The sequence below is a fragment of the Crocodylus siamensis genome, chromosome 11 (assembly GCF_052110815.1).
Source record: "Crocodylus siamensis isolate JL-2025a chromosome 11, ASM5211081v1, whole genome shotgun sequence".
Classification (NCBI taxonomy): domain Eukaryota; kingdom Metazoa; phylum Chordata; order Crocodylia; family Crocodylidae; genus Crocodylus; species Crocodylus siamensis.
Genome location: NC_143405.1, coordinates 30,796,046 through 30,819,877, shown reverse-complemented (window position 1 = coordinate 30,819,877; position 23,832 = coordinate 30,796,046). Strand labels below are relative to the sequence as shown.

General features: G+C 41.0%; 2 protein-coding genes across 9 annotated transcripts in view; one reads left to right on the top strand and one right to left on the bottom strand.

Moving 5' to 3' along the window:
- The window catches only part of CENPP (centromere protein P), a 319,520-nt gene that overhangs the window by 145,874 nt on the left and 149,814 nt on the right, over positions 1 to 23,832 (top strand). The gene's annotated exons all lie outside the window — the stretch shown is intronic.
- The window catches only part of ASPN (asporin), a 50,131-nt gene that overhangs the window by 5,035 nt on the left and 21,264 nt on the right, over positions 1 to 23,832 (bottom strand). For both annotated transcript variants that reach the window (XM_090022532.1, XM_090022533.1), the window contains 4 exons: positions 17,898 to 18,111; positions 13,452 to 13,562; positions 7,526 to 7,619; positions 1,613 to 1,751 (listed from right to left, as the gene is read on the bottom strand). In XM_090022532.1, coding sequence (XP_089878658.1) covers positions 1,613 to 1,751; positions 7,526 to 7,619; positions 13,452 to 13,562; positions 17,898 to 18,111 — 558 coding nt within the window. The remainder of the gene's footprint in view (positions 1 to 1,612; positions 1,752 to 7,525; positions 7,620 to 13,451; positions 13,563 to 17,897; positions 18,112 to 23,832) is intronic.

Sequence of the window (23,832 nt, the reverse complement as noted above, 5' to 3'; positions counted from 1 at the left end):
TGTTTGTATTCTCTATCTTACCCTTAACTTTTAAATTAAGCATTGTTCAGATGTTCATTCTGTAGTGCCCCAAAAAGCAGGTGTTCAGATGGTATACTCTGCCTCTACATGTTCTAGTGGTACCACATATACCATATGAACAATAACATGGAATGCTAGAGGGGGTCTTTTGTTCCCACAACCATTCCATAGTGTTCCGTTCTCCCTGCCCAATTCCAATAGGTGAATGAGGGAGAGTGGCTACTGTGGGCTCAGTGACAGATCACTACTCTAAACCCAGCTGTTGGTGAGTGTGGGACCTGCACTGGACTTTCCCACGGGAAGCAGAGCTGAAGCCCACCTAGGATTAGAGGCTGCTTTTTTTCACCATATGATTCAGTATACTACACTAACAATTTTGGCTGTGCACTTTTGGCTCTTTTCTGATTTTTTTTTTTCTTTCCAATGTTCACATTTCTATCAAGTATGGTTTAACACACAACCTTTACACACTGAATTAAAAAGAACAGTGGATTGAGGAATACTTTTTTGGAGTGATTAAAAAAAATGATAATCCATGATGCCAATGCTAATTTTACAGGATAATATCAAGCTACCCATTAAGGCTAGCAAAAATATTCTGTAGTATTGGAACACTTCGTTGATTGACCTTGCGGTAAAATAAAGTCATGGTTATAGCAGTTTAGAAATATTAGACTTTAAAGTTACATTATTCTGTTTATTGTATCAACCTGTTCTACCCCATTATACAATACTAGATTATATATAGTAAGGGTGTGCGAAGCGGGCCATATTTGGTTTGGATTTGGCCAGATTTGGGGGGCAGTGATTCAGTTCGCTGATTTGGAGCACTGTCCCGATTCGATTTGGCCTAATCTGAAGATTCAATTCTGATTCGGTGAATCAGCGATTTGGCCATAGACACAGCTTTATATATTTTTTCTACATACCTCAAGGTACCACGTGCGGATTGTGAACACTGAGATGATGGGGTGGATGGAGCATCCCACAGGAGCGTGGGGGGGGGGGGGGCCCGCCGTGTGCTCAGCAGTGGACCGAAGGTACTTCTGGTCCACTTCCAAGTCCACCGCTGAGCATGCGGCCCCATGGGACGCTCCATCCGCCCCACCATCTCAGCGTTCACAACCCACATAGTACCTTGAGGTATGTAGAAAAAAATATATAAATCTGTGTCTATGGCCAAATTGTCAAATCTCTCTAAATCGAATCGAATTGGAAGCCTTTATTTTGGAGAGATTAATGGGTCTCTGATTTGAATCAAATCAGTGACTGAAGCCTCCTAAAGCCCTATTTATTGAGGGTTATTTTGTATTTGCTTGCTGTTCTTAGGAAAGTGAAGTGGCTTTGAAACATTGTAATGAAAAATGTATCTAGACCAGGTAATGTTGCTAAATAGCAAACCTTAAACTGTATAATTCATATTTTCTTTACTTCTCTTCAATTTCACTCTGATTTTAATAGATCCATCTGTTGTGAGTCATTAATTGTTATTGCAAACATGGATATGTGTACCACAGTGTGAGACCCCCTGCTCTAGCTAAACAAAATAAAGAAAAAAAATGAACAAACAAAAACAGGGGTAGTATACTACCTGCAGATATTTTAGATAAGGTAATCCAGGAGGAACTTTCTTCAGCTTATTTCTTTCAAGATGTATTTCTCGCAAACTTGGAATATTAGCAAGGCTTCCATTTTCCACATCTTTGATTTTATTGTTGCCCAGACCCAATCTAGAAAGAACACAAGAAAGATTACCTCCTCACGCATGGATATTTATATTAGCACTAGCAAAATGCCCATCGTGACGAATTAATTTCAAATAACAAAAACAAACAGGCAGATTTTACTTTTTATATGCATTATAAATAAAGTAAATATGTGTAAAACTTAAATAAAGTAGGCTGAACAACTTAAAGATATGAATTGCTTCCTTGTTCTGTGACTCAGTATGCCACTGGGGTTGGTTACCCGATCTTCCTTTGGGTTGTTTACAGTTTGGTTAACCATTCAGATGGTTTGGCAGGAATCAATTATCATCAAATATCTCCTTAAAGACTATGTTTTTAGTGAATATTTTCTCATCACTGTTTAGATTTCCTTGTTTGTTTGCCACCGGTGAAATGTATATTCTTAGTTTTTTCCATTCCTGGATCTCATGAGGGCCACATACAAATGTCCATGGGAAAACACTGGTTTTGGTAAGTAGAGTCCAACAGAGTCAAAACTTTTTCCTTGTTATTTATTAATTGTTATTGCAAACACTGTTATTATGGGAAATTGTTTCCTTTTCAGAATGAAAGGTAGTTGTGTGTCTGATGGAGGCAAATCAATCTAAGGAATGATGACATATTCTCCTTTATTAGTACCTGCAATTATTTCAGCATCTAGGAAATTTTGGTGTAATTCTCTTATTACCAGTTGAGTTCCATTGCACAGTCCCATTTTTTGGATTCATGTTTCTGATTAACATAACAGTAGCACCAATTTTCAATTGCACTTTGTGTGGTGGCAGTCCTGATTGTGTATGTGCATTTAAACATTCAATGGGATAAATAGTTTGATTTTTTGGAATCATCCATGATCATAGAATGTGTGCTGTAGTATTTTTTCATTTCATCATGCAGTAAAGTTATCATTTCAGTATTCAGTTCCATCGTGTGATTATATTTAGGAGTTATGATAATTTTCTTTGCATCTGATAAACTGCTGTATCAATGGAATCCATTTCAATAAAGGTTTCTGGTATTTCAATTAGAGCTGGTGACAACCTATAATCATTCGATATAGTTTGTTCACCAATTTTGAGAGTCCATTCATTGATTCAGTGTTGTCTTTCAGTTCACAGGTTTTGTGAAAATTTGATTTTGGTGAAATGTGACCACAGATAATTATTTTTTATGCATGCCTCAGTCATCTCCATTCTTGTAGATCTTACTACAACTGGTAATGTTTGTCTGAAGTCTCTGCCTAACAAAAGCATTTTTCCTCCAAAGGGCGTATCATTTTGCATATCTATCTCAACAGCAAAAATCAGTGCATCTAAGTGCACGAGTGTGCATCATAGTGGCTTCATCAATTCTAATGAGTGTGGCCTTTTTCAGTCTGGGAGCTTCAGGTGAATGTATGAAGTAGTTGTTTCAAGTATTGGGATAGGTAATTTGAAGCCACTGTGTATTCTTCCTCATTTTAAAAGAGAACCAGCTATTCCCCTTGTTGCAAAAGGGAGAACAATTTGCTCAGTTCCTCTAATGTAACACATTAAGGTGTTATATAAGTAAGTTTTCCCAGATCCTCCGGGTCCATCCAAATAAAAGCAACTATTTGCACTCTCTTGATTTATAGCGGTAACAGTTTGATCAAAAACATATTTCTGTTGCACATTGAGGTTTCTAATTTGTTGTTTTGCCTCTGCAAATTCTTCGGTGATGTCGTAAAGGATGTCATTATTTTGTTCAACAAACACCCCTGGGTCAGGGAGACCAAAAGAAGTACAATTAAGTCCATAAACCATCAATAATCTTGTATATCCAGCAATGCCTTTTGTACTGCCATGTCAAAATTGTGATGTCTCCTATGGTCCTCTGTCATGGCATCCCTAAACTGTTCTCACAGCTGAAGTGGATTAGATGGCTTGCAACATATGCAAATTAATGCAAATGTGTGTGTTAGCTGTCTGGGTATTTGAATTCCACCTCCTTCCTCCAGACAGCAGCTCCAGTCTTCATCACTGGCCAGCAAATTTCATCATCTTGCTGCTTCTTGAAATGTATTGCAGAAGACATTGTTAAAGGTACATAATTTTTCAAAACTGGTTGTTCTATGGACATGCAATAATAGCATTCTTAAACAGAATCTTACTATATCAGTTGGACTCACTGAATACATCCTAGGGAGAATGCTGTCTCCACCTCTGTCTTCTTTGCCAAACGCCTTTTTGAAATACATAATGGTATGGAATTTTGCAGTTTAAAGAGTTTCGTACTTTGGGGCAATTGTGATTTAATGAAAACCAAGCATTTAAAGCTGTTTTTGAAATGTCTGTGTGTCGATGGCCTCACATTCATGTCCTGGTTCAAAATATAGTGATTGTTGGAATGGCAAATGAACTGCTAATCTAATGATTCCGTGAGATGTATCATACATATGGTTTTCCAGCAATCTCCACGTAGCCTCTGGTGGTGTCACATACCTTGCATCAAGGTTATTAGCTATCTCATCATGTTGTAGTCATTGATTATTTACTATTTAAATATTGGTGCGTTAAAGTCATACCTTTTGTTAAACATATTTAAAGATATATTTGATGGACTTTATTGATGTGCATACTTCAGCATTGATATGAGCATTGTATTTTAACAAAATATATTTATTGTATGGAACAACATAACGTCTGTCTACTGTGTGTTTGCCTACATGAATTCTACATGTTTGGCTTCTTTTATATAAAGGATATCCGTTGGCATTGGCTATTGTTGCTTGATAAAATTGCTTGTAAAATCTTTGGTACACTTTCTCTCATGCATGATAAATTACTGTTGAAAGTACCATGTGGTCCATGTATCATGTATTTTTTCACTACGTCATATAAAACTGGGTCTGTATCTGGATGGGGAATTTTGGCACTAACTATACAATCAGTGGCTGCTTGTGTACCAAGTTTGTTTTCCAATATAAATAGCATGTGCGCATGCCGGAGTCCTGTTTTTTGAAACGCAGTTGTGTACACGTGGGTGATTACTGGACCAAGTAGTTTGTTTTATGATATCATTCAGTAAAGATGCCAACTTAATTTTGAATACTCTTGCCACTAAGTCTGGTCTGCCTGAGGGATTTTGTCCAGGTAACAAATTTTCTTGAATAGCAGGCCATTTTGGATTTGCAGTAAACAGATCTGGGTGTCCATATTTGCTCACTATTGCCATGGAATTGTGATATCGTTCTCTCATATTTCTTGGTCTTCCTTGGAACAATGACGGTAAAATGACAGTTTTTCCTACTTGCATGCCGGAGGTTTCAGCAGTTTCCGTTAAGAAGTCCATCAGACCACTGTATCGCACTACTCTAAGTTTCCCTTGTTGTTGCCTAAGGTAATTTAAACTGTTTGCCTCAACTTGTATATGTGAATCTACAATCCACCACTGAGTCATTTTCCTCCATGTAAAATCAGATTAAATTCATTTTGGTGAACTGTTGTTTGAGCAACTTTGAATTGTAACATGGACATATTTTTCTGTGCTGAAGTCTCGTATCCAGGAAGATGTACGCAAAGCTGGATGTCAACCTGGTTCACCATATGCATAAAACAGAACAAATGTCGTGGGATCTAAGTTAACATTCAAATTACTTATATTTTCAAAGCCTTGGGAATCTCAAATAAATTGTTATATCCTTATGGAAAGGTGGTTCCCCACCATCATTCCAGAAAATCATGGCAATTTCATCATGTGAGAAAGGGGCGAAGGGAGCTGCCAGACTGGGGGTGGTGAGGAGGTGGCAGCGCCGGTGGAGGCTCCTACTTTTCCTCAGCTGGCCTTGCCACTAATTCATGGCGAAGCCCAATTGATTTTTTTTCGAGTGTGTGGAAAAGGAGGCGGAGGGAGCCACTGGACTGGAGATTTGAGGAGGCAGCAGTGCCAGCAGAGGGGCTCCCACTTTTCTTCAGCTGGCTTCACTGCTATTAAATTGTGATTTCCAATTGATTTATTTCTAATAATTTATTTCTAATGTGTGGAGGTGGGGCAGACGGAGTTGCCGCACCAGAGGCTGGAGGAGGAGGTGGCGCCAGCAGAGGGGCTCCTGCCTTTCCTTAGCTGGCCCTGCCACCTGTAAAGTGCTTGTGACAATTTATTGATTTCCAAGGTGTGGAGGTGGGGCAGAGGGAGCTGCCGCATGGGAGGCTGCAGGAGGAGGTGGTGCCAGTGGAGGGGCTTCTGCCTTTCCTCAGCTGGTCCCACCGGTTGTAAAGTACTCACGACAAGTTATTTTTTGGCCATGTATGGAGGTGGGGTGGAGGGAGCCACCACAGCAGAGGCTGCAGGAGGTGGTGGCGCCAATGTAGGGGCTCCTATTTTAAGTCTGCTGGCCCTGCCCCTGCCAGCCTAGCCAATTGGCACATGCGCAGTTGGGCAATAGCATTACAGACAGACACACAGACAGACTAAGCCTTTTATTATATTAGATTTTTGAGCATTCTTTTTTGAGCAAATTCTATGCACATAATTACACATGGAAAAACAAAACAGTCAGAACAACAGGGGGGAGGAAGATATTAATGTTCAGAGAGAGAAAATCAGCTATGGTTTATATGACTAATCTAGTGCAGAATGTTTGCCCAATTTCAGCTCCACTTACAGACACTATTTTCCAGATTTCAGTACTTGTCTTGTTGGGTTATAAAAAGGTAATCAAATTATTGTGTGAATAAAATATAGTACTCATAGCTAGTAAATAGTACATAAGTGTGTGAGAGCTTATTGTTTTAGCATGGAGACAGTAGAAGGAAAACTGAAGTTATCCATCTTACTTTCAAAGTACTCAAGCACAGTAACTCTGCCTCTCCTTTTTTTTACTTCTGGGTTTCCTTTTCACACTGATATTGGGCTTAGTTTAAGTCTGAGTTGTCCAACCATTTTCAACCTGAGACCTAACAATATTATTTCAAATTAATAAGAGACCAAGACTAGAATGAATGGGTAGTTTTATCCCTGTTAGTCATTCTTTGATCCTCTGTCCTAGTTTCTTCAGAAACTGTGAATGAAGAGCCTGCAGTTGACTCCTATTTTTAATACTAAACTTTTAGTTCAAAACTGTTTGGTCATTTTTTCAGAAAGCTAACTGGGCATGGAAAGGCAACCTGGTGGCTTAGTACTTCAAGTTCTACTTTAACTGCCTCCATCTCCCCAAGAAATGGACCCCTTTCTATGTTTTAACCTCAACTTTATCATCTTGGACCCCGTTAATTCGAAGAGTCCCAGTCTCCAAAGGAAATGTTTCTTTCTCCAGCAACTGCCTCACCTCTCTAACTATCTCTCAGGAAATTATTCTCGCTCTCCCTGTGCCATTTTGAGTGTCCCTGGGAAAAGGTATCCAATGTCTGACTCTGAAGCACATATACTGCTTATGTGAGTTAGTATTACAAGGCATTATATCAAGACAAAGACAGGTGTCAAGACCAATACAATACCTCAGGACCCAAAATAGTGGCAATGATTACAATATTTTTAATTAGTAATCAGAAGGATTTTTTCTGCTTAACACAATTTCCCCCTAAACCACATGAGAGTTGTAATTTTTCTGATGAAATAACAAAAGAAATGTTTAAGCTAAATTTTCTTTAAAAGTATCCATGCTTTTCCTTATTGTGGCACATACTGAAACCACTTAATAGCTCGATGTTTCCCTCTCCCTTAAGTTTGTTACAAAATTATTGAAGAAAACCGTGAAAATACTGACCTTTTACAAAGTAATTATTCTAGGAGGAAGGATTCTGCATATTTATTTTTACCTTTGCAGATCTTTATACCGAATAAAATCCTCAAGTTCAATCATTGAAATCTTGTTGTCATCTAAGTGAAGTTCCAGTAGAGAGGATGGTAACTCTAATGAGAGAAATATCAATGCAGTTTTATATATCTTGAGTTATAATGTTTATATTAAGTTGCCAATAACTTCCTCTTTTTAATTTTGTGGTAGAGTAAGAAGGTGTTGGAAGGGACTGATTTGTTGTCTAGATCAAGCAGGTATGCAATAGATGTAATTGTACAATCTGGACTTTAATTTATAGTTTAAATTGATAGATTTGGGTTTTTTAAGAATTATATTTCAGAGTCTGTTATCTCCAAAATTTTTAAGACAATAATAAACTTTGGTTAATGCTTCTTGTTCAGAAAGCTGGTTTTTAAAAATAAATTGCTATGTTAGAGTAACCAAATATGCAGACAAATTAATGAGAAGGTCCTCTAAATATTTTAATTATAGTACTGATTACTTCCATTTCTGGTGTCTTTCTCTTTTAATTATTCTCATTTAATTTGTATTCATACAGCCAAACTCTGCTGCTTATAGTTGTGTCTCCATATATAGATTAAAATAAATTATTGTATGTACTGTTAATAAAGATGATGGACACTTGATTGTGCCATTGTTTGGACATTTCATGTTTGGGAGTAACTGAGAGAGAGTCCCTTGTTTTGTCAGCAGAGAATCATGCTTGGTATGGAGTGAATGCTTTTCTCCGCACAAAGAGCAAGACTACACCACTCATAAGAACAAAACTGAGCCCAGCTGAGTATAGAAATAGCATGAACAGTGGTGTTGGAGGTGTTTCTTTATTTTGTGCACATGAACATTTCTTAAGTGCCCCCAGAATGTTATAAGCAGTAGTGAATCAGCTAGTAATTTACCCTTCCTTCAGTCTGAAGATGTTGGAATTTTAGGCATTTCATTTGTGCTGGGAAAAAAGCTGTTTTATAGCACAAATAGAGTGTACAGCCATTCATGGCCCTTTTCATGGAAGAGAACTTTAAGAGGGAGGAAGGGAGAACACTGGCCTCCCTGTCAGGTGGCCCAAGGTAGCCCTGTGGAGCCCCTGCTGCCACCGAGCCTATGCAGTGGGTTGGGAGACATTCCTTTGTGGCTTCATGGGTCAACACATGGTGAAATGCCCCATCCTGCCAATTACCTGTTGAACTGAAGCTGTGCATAGTGCAGGGGGGATTTCCCACAGCTGGACTTACCCCATCCCAGAAACCAAGGGACTAAACATTTTCAGAAGTTGGAGAGAGAAATTCAGCTCTCTTTGTGAAGATGTTGAAACACATTTATTAGTGGTATGGGGAAAATGAATCTGCAAACCTAAGTAGATCTTAAAACTTCTGAAGTATTTTTATAACTTTACCATTTTTTAAATAATATACTATTATTTATTACTGGTTGGTACTTGTAAAGATGTAAATGAAATGTAATTATGTGTAATTCCTTAAATGTTGGCGCACAGAATAATTTTTCTGTTGTCAAACCTGTGGCAGTCACCATCGCATGTATGACAATTACATAATTATGGTAGTTAAGTATGTTCTGGCAGTATAACTCTTTGGATTCTGTGAGTGAAGTGGGTTGCTCAGTATGCAATTTTGCATGCCAGTATCCAGAATGTTTACCCAGAGTAAAGCAAAGAAATTGCCATTTCTTCATTTTTGTTGGCTCTGACCATTGTGACTAACTCAGAAGATGGAGAAGTCTTTTCTGTTATATACTTTGTCAGAAAGAAAGAAGGAAAGCAGATAGAGCTTTGAATTAGAATGTGTTGAACATATATTAAATTTCAGCTGAATTGGTCCAGGTTGCTATACCATGACTCCAAACCATGTGTATCTAGTTCTTTTTGTGGCCTGGGTAAACATTATTCAGGCATGGTTTGCTGTTTCTTCAGACTTGACTTGATATGGGAGTACGAGAGAGAGAGATGCGCACACACACAACGCTACATACGCTCCTTTTCTAAGGCAGCTTGCCACATCTTCTCTTCCTTAAAGTCTTTCATTGTATTGTTAGTATCTGAATTACAGAATTAAATGGAAAGATAATGCATCTGTTGCTTAAGCTTGCTTAAAAAGTATTTTAAAATTTGTACCTGCAAAAGTTGCACTAGATTAAAAGAAGCTTTAGTTTTTTATTTCAAGACATGGTTAGGGAATATCTGTTCATAATTAGGGTCAATTTACTTCTGGTTCCTAACATAGGTGTACATTTGTACTGTTCACAGTACAGCAGAACCCAGGTAATTTGTAGACGTATGTTCCTTAACCATGGAGAAAATGAAGTTTTCTAAAACCACCAGGGCATAGCTGTAGCAAACATCTTCGTAGGACCACTGCATCTTTAACTTCAGGGTACTGCCTCTCAGTCAGCTGTATATGACTACCACAATAATTCAGTTGAGTGGAAAAGCAGCACCTTTAACAGTAAAAGCTGCATCAAAAAGATGCATAACTCATCCTTTACTTGGCAACCCACTATGAATAAAGTGAGTTATAAACCTTCTAGATATGAATGGATCCAACAGTACTTAATATTTTTAGGGGTGCACCACTAGAGATTTTTGGGGCCGATACAGATAGCCAATTTTTAAGGAGGCATATTGGCTGATACTGGTCTGATTTCCGATACGCAGCCCAGCAGCTTGACAAGCAGTGTCCTGCTGGTAAGTCTGTTGAGGTGGAAGGGGAAGAGGAGGGGGAAGGGAAGGGATGTGGAGGGGGGCAGATGGAGGCCCCTGTAGTGAGGTGAGGAGTGGAGCAGGGGCTGGGGCAGGCACTGCCCAGTTGGGGTGGGGCATGGGACAGAGCTGTGGCTTGTCCAGGGGACATGGTGGGGGCGCGGCTCCCACCTCTGTGTGCACCCTGGGAGGACATGGAGGGTGTGTGCCTGGCCCACTGCAGCCTGCCCTGCTCTGCCCTGCACAAATCCAGGGGTCACGGTTGGCAGTATTAACCGGGCCTTGTCGTGCATCCACAGGTGCATCTCAAGTAGAGCCAGGGAGGTGATCCTCCCCCTGTATGCGACGCTGGTCAGGCCACAGCTGGAGTACTGCGTCCGGTTCTGTGCGCCCCATTTCAGGAGGGATGTGGACAACATTGAGAGGGTCCAGAGGAGGGCCACCCGCATGATCCGGGGACTACATGGCAGACCCTACATTGAAAGACTGCGGGTCCTAAACCTGTTCAGCCTTCACAAGAAAAGGCTGAGGGGGGACCTGGTGACTGTCTATAAACTCACTAGGGGGGACCAGAAGGGTTTCGGGGAGACACTGTTTCCCCTAGCGCCCCCTGGCATGACAAGGAACAATGGACACAAATTATTAGAGAGTAGATTTAGATTAGACATCCACAAGAACTACTTCACAGTTGGTTCCAGCTCCTAGCCACCCTAACTTCCTAGGGAAGTGGTGGTGGCTCCTACCCTGGGGATCTTTAAGAAGAGGCTTGATGCCGACCTGGCTGGACTAATTTGAGTCCAGTCTTTTTTCCCACCCAGGCGGGGGGTCAGACTTGAAGATCTGCAAGGTCCCTTCTGACCCTATTTCTATGATTCTATGAAAACTCTGCAGTGGGATAGTACTTGTATTTACAGGTACTACCCTGCTGTGGAGTTCATTAGTTTACTTCTCCCTGAAAGTCCTGCATGTGTAGACACGAGAACATTTACTGAGCAGCTAATTAAGCAACTCTGCAGTAAACACCTATTGTAGATGCACCCCTTGTGTATTAACTCTTGCTAAAAGGAGAGGCAACTTAATGCTGACTGCCACAGAGGAGCAGAGCTATAGCAGAAGGTAAGTGTGAAGAGAAGGCATATGGGAGTGGGGGCAGGCAACAGGGGTGAAGCACAGGCATGAGGGACAAGAGATGTGGAGCAGGGAGCTAGGGGTAGGCACAGCCATGGGGGGCAAGAGATGGGGGGCAGGGAGTGGGAGGGGCAGGCACAGGCAAGGGTGGGTGGGGGACAAGCACAGGCCTGGATGGGCAGGTGGCAGTGGGGCACATGGTGGAGGCATAGACACAGGTGTAAGAGGCCAGGCAGGTAAAGCAGAAGGTCCCCCTTCCTCCCACTGCTGCTTTTCCCACCACCTCAGTCGGGGAATTTAAGACAATCTTCGTAGTTTTATAGTTGTTAGGGGCTGGAAGGATTTGATACATGGGCAGTTATAACAAAGTATAATTTTCTATTGTGGCAGGGAATGAGGGATAGAACACTGAAACCCAGCCCTGAAAGCAAGCTGACACACCAGAATGCTATGGGAACTAACAGGCTGGAGGGAGGAGGTAGCCAAGAGGCCAGCTGTGATGAGGAGGGATACCTGGGAAGAGTAATTAGTCTGGCTGACAGACAGACACACAAACCCAAAGAAGGGAAGGAAAAAGGCTCTGGAGACCGGTAGGAATGACTATTAGGAAGCAAGTGTACCTGCTGGGGACATGGAACAGCTAGGATTGTAGCAGGAAGAGACTTGAGGAGTTCCCCCTGGGGGAAGAATTAAAGCTTTAAAGAGATGGAGACTAAAATCTGAGTACAAGAGACAGAACATCATAGTTACCCTAGTGCAGGGGAATGTATTTGCCTTTGTGAAAGCCAAGATGGCCTGACTTCGTTTAGTTCACCCAGCAGACTGGGGGAACTAGAAAAGGAGTGAAGCAGAAGTTCCCACAAGTGTCAGAACAGATTCAGATACAGAGAGAAAGCAACAGAACATGGGGCTCTGTAAGAGGCTCAAGCAAGCTCAGTGAGCAATGAAGGCAGAGGGAGCCCAGAGAAGTGCAGGGTGGCGCAGCAGTCCTGCAGACAGAGGCAAAAGGTGAGAGACAGTGGAGTAGAGAGGCCTAAGATCTCTGGACTGGGTGACAAGAGAATTGAAATTGAGAGACTGCAGAGTACATTAACATCATTGTGAGCTGTAAGCAGCCTCCATTCTTAAATAACAACTAAGGAAATATATTATGTGGTAGGCACTAGAAAGGAAGTGAACTTTGGGAAAGATGAGCTCCAGAGCGGGAAGAGTTCACAGAGCGGTGCCCATCCCATGACATCCATATATAGAATTTAAATACTGGGGGGAGGGGAGAGGGGGGGTGTCTTAAATTTGAAGTCATCTTGGATTTGGGTAAATACCATATATTAAATCTGCCTATATTTAAGCTACCTCATCAAAACAATGAGTTACTTTGATATTGACTGTATATCGAGTGCCAAAGCAGTTTTAGTTCTGTTGTACAGCACTTTGGAGCTACAAAGCTGGTACAGATTGTAAGACAAAAAATGAAAGTTGGAAAACTGACATATGTCACTTGAAGAGTGTAAAAGAGTCAGGGTACTGTGTTTGTGGCCTTTCATAATTCTCTGGTGTTCTGAGATCTGCTTACTTCTTAAGCATTTAGGAAAGGCTTCCTGAGTACCTTTAATAGAGAGGGTTGCAGTTTGTTTGTAGTTTTAGCCAGGCTGGTTCTCTGAGCTAGAGTGCATGACTTCTTACTGTCAGTTCTTCAGCTTCTATTAATTTGTTTTTGGTTCTTGATGTAAAGGAAGCTGGTATGCATCATTTAGGTAGGATTGGACAGTGAGAGTACGGATTCTTTCTGGATACCAAGAGAGGAGAGTATGGTAAAACAAGGTGATAAGAGGGAATATGGGAGCAGGAGCTAGGAGGGACACAAGAATGTTTCTGAGGGAGTGGGGAAAAAGGAACAAAATCTCAGGAAATGAACGAAATCTCTGGAATGAAAAAAATGATCCTGAATGTAACATAAGTCTTGCTATAGAAATCTACAGAAAATTATAGACGTTATTTAAATGGTATTGTTGATATGTGTTACATTCATACACCTGAAAGACTGAGAAAGTAATTTGTGGTCCTTATTAGATAACACACCCCATACCTTTAGGAACTGAGGTTAATTTAGCTTCTGCAATTCTTATGTGATAGACTGTCACGCCTTCAAAAGCTCCTGGCTCTATTCCAGCATTGTGCAGAGGATTTGCACTCATTTCTGTAAAAGAAATGATATTATAATTGCTACATATTTTATACCTGGAGTCCCCTGTGATTCAGTGATACAATCCTTGTCTACCCCACAGGAGACCTGGGTTAGAGTCCCAGACACTTATATAATTACAACCATGGGGGCACCAAACATCCGGACTCAGTCTGGTGTTTGGATTCTGTCTTGGTGACCTAAAGGGAGGATGGAAGATCTGGGCAGCCTCCACTCCTCCAAAAATTCCTGCCCAAGCATATGCATTGAAGGTCTAGGTGGACCTTATGTGTACACCATGATCCAGGAGGCTTGACGGTTGCCACTGAACATTTTATAGCATTTCTAGTTGTCTGTTTAGATAGCATTTATTAATTTATAACTGCTTTCCTCTGTAATCTTTAAATAACCTAACCAGTCATAATAAAAAAAATTAGCATAGACTACGTGATTAAAAAAAAATACCTTCAGACTTTAACTCAGGGGAAATAGTTCTGGTATTGCAAAATGTCTGCGTATTGCTCATTAAATGTCAAGTCCACATTCAACTGAACTCTAAACTGCAAAAGTGGCTGGAGCTCCATGGAATGATCTGACTGGGCATGTCTACACATGAATATGAATGCGAGGCAATAAACTGTGGCATAGCTTGTCATATGGAGTTTATTCCTCCTGGTTGCAGCGTTTACAAATGCACCAGGGACCGCAGCACATTGAGCTAGGGTGGTGCAGCCCCAGCTGGCAGTGGGTCAGTCAACCAGCCCAGGACTGCTCTAACTCAGCTCAACATGCTGCAGAGGGGCTGACTGGGGCATGAGGGTGTTTCAGTGTGGGGCTAGCCGGCAGGCAGCCCCCACACTGTAACACCCTCATGCTCCAGCCAACACCATCATTGTCTAGACCAGTGGTCTCCAAAGTGGGGTGCGCAAGACGATCAATTGGGGTGCGGGAAGAAAATATTAGAACTTCTATTTATATGTATATTTATATAAATATACATATATTGGGGGGGTGTGCTCAAAATTTTTTTACTGATAGGGGTGCATGATCAAAAAAGCTTGGAGACCACAGGTCTAGACGTGTGTTGCATCAAAGTAAATAACTCTGCCTAAGGATAGTACTTGTATGTGGCAGTACTAACCTATGGCAGACTTTTTAGTTTACTTCAGCCTAATAGCTCTGTATATGTAGACTGGTCATGCTTTACTACAGAGCTAATTAAGCAATTCTACATTAAGTGTGTTATGTAGATGCATCCAGTGTGATCATGGATTCCAAATGGAATTTTTAGATGATTTCTGTTTTCAGGAACTGTCATAGATTGGCTAATATAGCTATTGGTTCTGTCTACTTGTCTTTATGGAGGGGCATGTGATGGATGTCTAACAGTTGTCTGAGTAAGGACTGCATGTTTTTTGCCTTGCAGAATTACAAAAACCTTCCCTACCTAACAACTACACATTGGTAGATAGGGACTTAAATCAGGTAAGGGACATACTAGTCCCTTAATTGGTGATTTTATGTCAGATGTTCCATAGAAAGGATACCTCTGAACTATGTAGGGGAGATGTTATCAAAAGCTACATATGGAAAGCAAAATTTGACAGTAATTAAATTTAATGTTTTTTGCACCTACTTATATTTACTTATTTAATAAATCAGAGTTTTGTTAGTTTTCCATTACTTCATGGAATGAAATCTCTGTCCTTGTGACACCACAATGAACTATGTGATCTCATACATTTACTAATAACCAGGGATCCTGGCTTTCTCTGTTTAAAATCCCATGTTCTCTGATAAAAACTGAAAATTCTCTGATTTAAACCCCCCCCCAACAAAATCCATGTTTTTCTGCAATTAAAATGGGACACCACTATATCTATATCTAAATGTTTTACTGATACAATTTAAAAGCAATTTGGAAGCCTACCAGTGCCTCAGTCATGATAATAAAATAAAATCACATATATTTTGGCATTTGATTTTGGTTTTTTAATCATGGAAAATCAGAGTTCCCTGTGCCCCCTTCACTCACCAGGATGTGGGTTCAGCTGTAACTCTCACCCTAGCTGCTTTGTGGCATTGAGCAACCTTGATATGCTGATACTCTGCCCTGCTCATACCATTGCTCCTCACTTTTAATTCACAATCCCCTATCCCCTCAGTCCTGCTGGTGTCCCTCGTTCCCAACCCACATGCCCCTGTTCTACACACTGCTCATTAAATATCGAGTCTGGTACTCTGCCAGCCTGTAAATGGAAACCTGCTATTTCCCATGATTTTCTCCTTTAAAGGAGAAGATCTACATTTGGCCACATTTTTCTGTGGCAAATGGAAAACCTAGCTTCCTACGGATCATCCTCTGCCACAAACCCTATCAGATCTTGGGAGATTTGTGGGGTGTCACGTAGATTTTTTTGTGCTTGTTTCACTGATGCAACTTATTGGAAAGCCAGTGTTTATGTGGTATCCATTCATGTTGATTTTATCATTATATAAATTATGTTATGCTATCTGTATATGTCTTTATGATTTTGGTCCCAGTTTAATCAAAGGGACTGAGGAATACATAATTAAGGAAAAGAGAGTAGGTGTGGCTGCTAAACATATCTTACTATTTTCATACTAGGGCATGGCCAAATGCCACTCCCAGTCACAAAAAGAAAGGGCCACTGGTGGGATGAGCATACAAGTTATTGTCTTCTTGTAATGGGAAAAACAACTGCATAATAGCATAGGCATCTGAGAGAAATGACCCATCAGTTAAAGAACTAGGAGGTGTCCCAGGGAGAGAAATTTCTGAGGATTTCTGAAATGCAGGAGGAATTTGGAAAGTGGAGGTGGGGGATTGGGAAGGAGGCTGTCTTGGAGATAGAGAGGGTCTCTGGTTTGTCTCAGGCTTATAAGAGTCTTTTTGTTTTTTCTTCAAACTTATGGTCAGGTTTTGGGGGTTTTTGTATAATTCTTTGCTCTTATATAATAAATCCTTTTATTGTTTGTCCCCTTAATGATTGCCTCTCTGGACAAGTGATATTCCAGGCTACCCATTCGGTGGAAAGGGGAAACCCAACATTTCTTTCACAGCTCAAATCCATCTAGAGATGCCAGAAATTCCCCTGCTTCAGCTAGAACAGTGGTCACCAACTTGTCAATCGGGAAGCCCATAACAGTTGATTGGCTAGCCCCCCCCCCCCCCCCCCCCCGCCCGACTGAGATCTACTGTCAGAGATTCCTTGATCAGGACTGGTGGGATGCATGTGGAGAGCAGCCGAGATGCAGTCCAGGAGCGGCGGGATGTATGAGTGGTGGGATGCATGTGGCTGTGCTGAGCCAGGGCTGGGCAACTGGGATGATCCCACTCTGCATCCCCTGCGACCAGGGCTGGGGGTGCAAAGTTCAATGTGCAGCAGCAGCTGCCTTGCCCCACACACAGATCAGGAGGCACATGGCACGTGCCTCCCAGGTGTCCACTGAGGTGCATGCAGCAGTGGAAGCCCCCCTCTCTGGCACCAGGGCAAGCTGACCAGGCTCTGACCCATTCCCAGCCAGTGCCCCACTCGCCCCTGCCCCAATCCCTCCCTCACTGTGGGAGCCTCAGTCTTCCCCACCACCTCCCATAGACTGGCCTGCTTGGGGAGCGGGGGGTGCAGTAGATCCTGGATTGCCCTTTATTTAAAGAAATGATCTTCACCTTAAAAAGTTTGGAGACCACTGAGCTACAAGGTTCAGTATAATGACAGTGGGGCTGAGGCTTGTGGGGATAAGGAGTTATGTGAGGGGAAACCTTGGCTGTTCCTTGGAACAAGCAGTGGGACAGTGTGGAGTTGGGGCTTTGGGGGTGTTCTGTGGACAAGTTTGACACATTCATAGAAAGTAAAAATTAAAAATGTTGTCATATGAAGAGCAAACTTTTTGAGCTTGCAGCTGAACCCAAGCTTTCTGCTTCACAAACCCATTAATATTTTAAATCTGGAGACATTTCTTTCTGAACCCAGACCTTTAAATTTGGGCAAATAGCAAATCTAGCTGGGCTGAGATATTGGTTAGGGGCTTTCTGTTTTATGTTGATTCTCTAGTTTCACTTTTAAGATGTTTTGTTCTTTGGTTAATTCTTCTGTTTTAGAAGTTATTCTGCCCTTTTACTGCAGGATGCCCTGGACCTTTGTTGGGAAGGGTGGGATGTCATTGGAAATAAACAAATAAATATATAAAACTTTCATTTTGGAGTTCTGTAGTAGGAATAGTTGTGCTTTCTAGGTTTTGGTTACTTGTACGTTTACCATAAAGCTTAATGCAGTACTAAAATAATATAGTGACATGTAGCTAGCTAAGCTTGTAAGACAGACTTACCCAAAACATGTAAAGACTTCATTCCTTTAAATGCTTCCTTGTGTATTTTTTTAACCTTGTTGGCATGAATTCTTAGCTCTGCTAAAGATTTTGGCAGGTTGTCTGGGATCTCAGTTAGCTGATTATGGGATAGATACAGTCGCCGCAGTTTTTTTGTTGATTGAAAGGCTTTGGGGTGGATCTTGAATATTTTGTTGTTGTTCAAAGCAAGTGCCTAAGAAGAATTTGAAAAGTAACATTAAAAAAGCACAAAAATTTATTTTGGAATTTTATGAACATGCATTTTTAATTTAGGATACTTTAGTAATTACATATTTATTTGGAAAATATGAACTTAGTCCTAATAACTGAATGAATTACTATGTTAGTAAATAAATTTTGGTACTTGCTATAAAATGACTTTTTGTATTAAAAAATTCATATATTTTCTATATTTTGCTTAATCCTTAAAACATAGGTCTGAATGAATGAAAGTGGTATTGGGACCACAAAATGTTCTTGATGGTGACAGGAAAGCTAGTTTTGTAATTCTCTTGATTGTTAATGCAAGCTATTTATACTTTTTTCATTATACCGACTTTTTTTTTGTGCTTACTTTCCTAAGTAACTTGGCATGTTCAATGTTACATTGTACGCTTTGCTTTTTTTAATAAAGCAAACAATGTCTTAGTCACATTTTTGAAGATGTGAACCAGTTTAAGTACAGTTGGGCACTGCAAATAATGTGGAAAGAGTTGGATTAATTTTCCAGTTAGTGCCCAAGTGCATTTTGAGCTGGCAAACTGGCTCCATTTAGGTTTTCCAGTTGAGGGTAGGAAGGGAAGAACATCTTGCCGTGTGTGTGTGTGTATATATATATATATATGTGTGTGTGTGTGTGTGTATGTATGTATATGTGTGTGTATATACACACACACAATCAATACATGAATATAATCAATATATCAGTATCATACAATTACATTTCTGAAACTGAATTGGTATATTTTAATTAAGTTGAATTGCAAATTAACATTATGTTAAGATGTTAACATTACTGTTAAGATGCAGTAAGTATACTTTATGGATGCTGAGAAATGTGGGTGATAGTTCTGTGAAAAATCAATAAAAGTAGGAGCAGGGTAGCATTCTTAAGAATTTAAGGGTTAAATCGTGAAGTACTGCAAGTCCTCTGCTTATGTTTAAATCAATTATTGTAAAAGTTAATGATTTTCCAGTATGTAGAATAAAACTTGGAAATTATCATAAGGAAAATACTTCTTTCCTGCTGTATTAATTTAAAGTACTTTTTAAAGCTTCTAATCACTTATATCTCAATAGTGATATTAGAGAGGAGGTTAATATAATTGTAAGGTGTTGACTAACATTATTGTTTAATGATTTCTAAGAGTAGTGACTTTGGAAACATTTGAAAATGGTAATGTTTGAGCTGGGGAACATGCTTAGAACCCCTCTAAGCCCCTTAATGCTACAGGAAGTGGAAGATATTTCTCAATAGAGCAGAGAGGTCAGCAGTGGTGTGGTGAGGGTCTGTGGATGGAAGGGGTTCCCTGCAGCCCACATTCCAGCTCTGCAGCCTCCATCTCTTGAACTTCTCCACCCTCCCCACCCCGCCCCCTTGCTGAAATTGGGAGGTAAAGTGGTTTGGGTGTGGGGCAAGGTATACAGGGATAAGTAAGGGTCTGGAGGAGTAGTTGTGGGGATGGGGATGTGGACACCCAGCCCCTGAGCCACTAGACCCCTGAGCACTGGATTCACAGGATTCAGTCTGCCAGACTGTCAACACAACTCTTCTTCCTACTGCCTCCCTCCATGGAAGAGCATTGTGGGATTCTGGAGGACCTATGTGTTCTCTAGTTCTGTACATACATAACAAGAAGTGAAACACTTCAAAGTATTACTTCATTTCAAGAGGTACTATATTGGAGTGCTTCAGCTGCTGTGTAATATTACAAATAGTATGTACATTTTACAGCTGGTCCTTTGAAATGTTTAAAAGGCATTTTAAATGTTTCTGTCATTCCTTTTGGTTTGCAACCTTACAGTTTACTTATAAGAAATATGTTGGGCATAAGAACAAAAAATTTCATTTATCTTAGTTACCATCATCTTCAGCCAAAATAGGCTTGAATTTTTTTCTGTAGATTTAAACACGACAGTCTTCCTCTGACTAGTCTTTTGCACTTAAGGTGTGGATAGACTTCACCAGTACAGTGGTTCAGACACCTTTAAAGTACTTCAGAGGGTGAGACATACAAATCTACCTGCACTTTGAGACACTAAAAGCAGCTGAAAGGTATCAAAAAAGAGCCTGTTTGTATGAGGTACTATTTTGATGCATTTCACTGCTCCTTATGCATGTCCACTGTAGGGAGTGTGGTGGAGAACTCCTCGGCCCTTCAGCATTACACAGTGCTCTATGCTCCTACCCCACACACCTACACAGGGGGAGGGAGGGAGAGCAGAGCACACTGTGAGCACTCTCCCCACCAGAGCCTGATAGAGCCCTGCACCCCCACTTCCCCTCCCCACTGTAGCTGGACCTGGGTAGTCCTTTCACTGCTGTTGGAACTTGAGCTGATGCCAGATCTGGGCCTGGAGCAAGGTAAGCCACCATGCCCCCATGGCTGCTGCTGACCTACCTTTTTCCCACACAAGTGGCATGTTGCCAGTAGTACCCAGGTCCCTGCCATAACCCCTAGGCCCCTGCACTGCCAAAATCACACCGCTGCATCCCTCCATTACCAAAGCTGGGGACAAAGTTCTGGCTCTCCAGCCCCCAGTTCTCTTCATACCTCTCCGGCTCAGGGATGGGAGTGCAGGTTCCAGTATCCTGGTTCTGACAGGGGAATGGTACTTAAGTAGAGCACAGGTGAGCAGCAGGAGAGCTCTGATATTGTCTCTGCTCCCTGCATCTTGCGGGAAGAGAGGGGAGGGAGGAATTAAGAGCAGTGTTTTTTGTAGTGCTCCAGCTAGGGTGTATGTGTGTCCAGAAGCTAATAACACTACTTTTTTAATGTTTCCAACCCTGTCATACTTAGGACCATTTCATATGTTACAACATGTCTCTCTGCCCTTGGTTTCTCTGCTCTTGCAGAAATCCTTGCTTTATTAGCTGAGGACATGCTATGAAACAAAATGTGATTAGCAAATCATATGCTAGCTGAAATTATTTTTTGCATTGGATCATACTTGAATAGTCTAGGCAGAGAAATGTATACATTTGTACCTTTCCATTGCCTCGGAGCCTGTTCACAAATAGTTATTAATATTATTGTCTGCTCATAGTACTTGTGAAAAATAAAACCTGATCTTTTTCCACCAAAATAAAGACAGCAATTGAAGTAATTCATAGGAAAATCTAAATGCAATTGGGCTGCATTACATGGCTTTATTTTTTTTTAATAGTGCCCTGACAAATTGCTTCAAGGAAGCAGATTTTGTTCAGTTAGACCTTGCCAAATAATCATAAATTAACTGCTCTGAAAAGTTGAAACCACCTTTATCGTGAGTTTTCATCAGTATACATTTCAGTATTGACTGTCATTGGCTTTTCATTTCTTTCTGTTCTCTATAACTTGTGGTTATAATAAGTTAGAAATTACATATAAAGAAAACAGAATAATGAATGAGTTTCTTCTTAATTTTACTGTTAAAGATAAGGTTAATTATCTATTTTTCTCTGTAGATACAAAAGCGGCATTTTATACACAAAGGCAATTACAGACATTCATTTTCTGCTGGGAGAAATTGTCATTCTCTTGGTAGAAACCACAAGTGTACAGACACCAGCTTTTTTTCCAGAGCAGAATTGGCCCTTCTTGGAAAAAAGAAGCCCAGCTATTAACTAAAAATGGCCCAGGTAGAAATAATTTCCAGGAGAGTTTCTTCTAGGAGAATGAACATCTCCACACTTTGTCATGGCTTAATTCGTCATGGGAACCAGGAGCAGTGAAGCTATGGAGAAAGGCTCCTTTTCTTTCCAGAGACCAAGGTTACCATGGTTTGGGGGGGGGGGAGGGGCGGGTCCCCAGAGTCCCTGAACTAAGGAAGCAGCAGGGCTTTGTCCCATCTCTTCCTCTACTCAGCTTCTAGGCACCAGGAGTCAAGTGCAGAGAGTAGTGCCCCCTCCCTGCTTCTCACTCCCTACCTTACGAAGGCTGCGAGTAGCTTTGCCCTAACAGTTCTAGTCCCCCCAGGAACAGAAGAACTGGAGTAACTCATGCTTTCCCCAGACCAGGATTACCCTGGTCTTGGAAAGGTGCAAAGAGCATGGAAGAGCTGTTGCAGACTGAACATCTGCGCTTCTCCTTCTCCTGAAATTATTTCTACCAATGGGAACTTACCACCAATAGAACTGAATTTTTATACATGGCTAAATTTTGTAAACTGAGACTGTAGAACATCTGTTTTCTTTACTGTAGATGAATCTGTAACAGCTAAAACGTTCATGAATAGATTCCTTAAAAAATCATTTAGATCTGCCAAACTTTAATTTGTTGTTCAGTAACCAAGTGCAACTGGAAAGATTATAACTGTGCAAAAGACAGGATGTTTTCCATTACAAATGAACCACAGTCCTTTTTTAAAAAAAATGACTATGTTGGTTATTTAACTTTGATTCGAGAATTTGGCACTTTTACAAATGATTTGTTATCCATTTTATTCAAAGACACTATATAGCACATAATGGTTCCTCTTAAAGCAGAGTTAGGCAAAATACGGTGTGTGGGCCAGATCCAGCCTGTCAAGGGATTTTGGCCAGAGGTGGGTCCCTTGAGCCAAGCGCAGGAGGCAGCCTGAGCTGTGGTGTTTTCAGCTGGTCCCACTGCCTCTGGGTTGGTGTGACAGCCAGGCTCTTTGCCCAGCTGCTGCTGTCACTCTGCTCCACATCTACCACTGCTATCTCATTTGCCTGGCCAAGCGTGTGCTGCCTGCTGGGGTCCCAAACAGTCTCCACGGAGACCTGGCACATCCAGTGGTAGGTGCAGTGCAGATGGGTTGGGGCTAGATAGGACCAATCGCTTCCTCCCCCTGCCAAGCCAGGCTGGGTCAACACCCCCTCACCCCGCAACAGCTCACCCAGACTTCTTAAGTGGCCCTCAAGTCCAAATAATTGCCCACCCTTGTCTGAGAATTTTGATCTTTGCTTTTGTTTAGTTTTTTTTATTTCTTTACAGTAGCTACAACTGACTGTTCATTGAGATTTTACATACTTAATAAAGATACTGTAGAAGAGCAGAATTATCTTCCACAGCCAACTCTCTGAATATAGTGCATTCTGTTAATATTGTTTTTTTATTCTAAACTCTTCCTTTAATTGCCTGTCTTGTCTACATACTAAAGTAAAAGACTGTTAAGGAAATCCACATGCACTAGAACAGGGGCAGGCAATTATTTTGGGCAGAGGGTCACTTACTGAGTTTTGGCAAGCCATCAGGGGCCGCATGATAGGCAACCCAGGGAGATGAATATTAATTTTCTAAATATTTTAGGGGCCCTGCAGGCTGGATAGAGCCCCTGGGCTGCATTTTGCCCACCCCTGCACTAGAAGACCTGTAAGAAGCTAGGAAAATACTTGTAATTTTAAGTGGTGTTATAATAACTGCTTTGTATTCCAGATGCTACTTAGAACTTGTGTTACAGCTTGTTCAGAATCTGCTATACCTGGGTAGGATGCCCCAGAGAGTCATAGTTACCTGCTCCTCCTAGCTGACTGGACCCACAAAGTCCCATCCTAGTGAAGTTTGGACAAAATATTCTGTGGAGATGGGACTATAGTAATAATACGTTAAGGCAATATTTTCCTCCCTTTTCTCACCCCACAGCAGATTTGTATCACTGCCATTCCAGTCATTGAAGTCACCCTTTCTTTGCTTGCATTACTAGAAGGGATTATTCAGTTGTCTTGTAACACTGATATGTTTAATTTTAA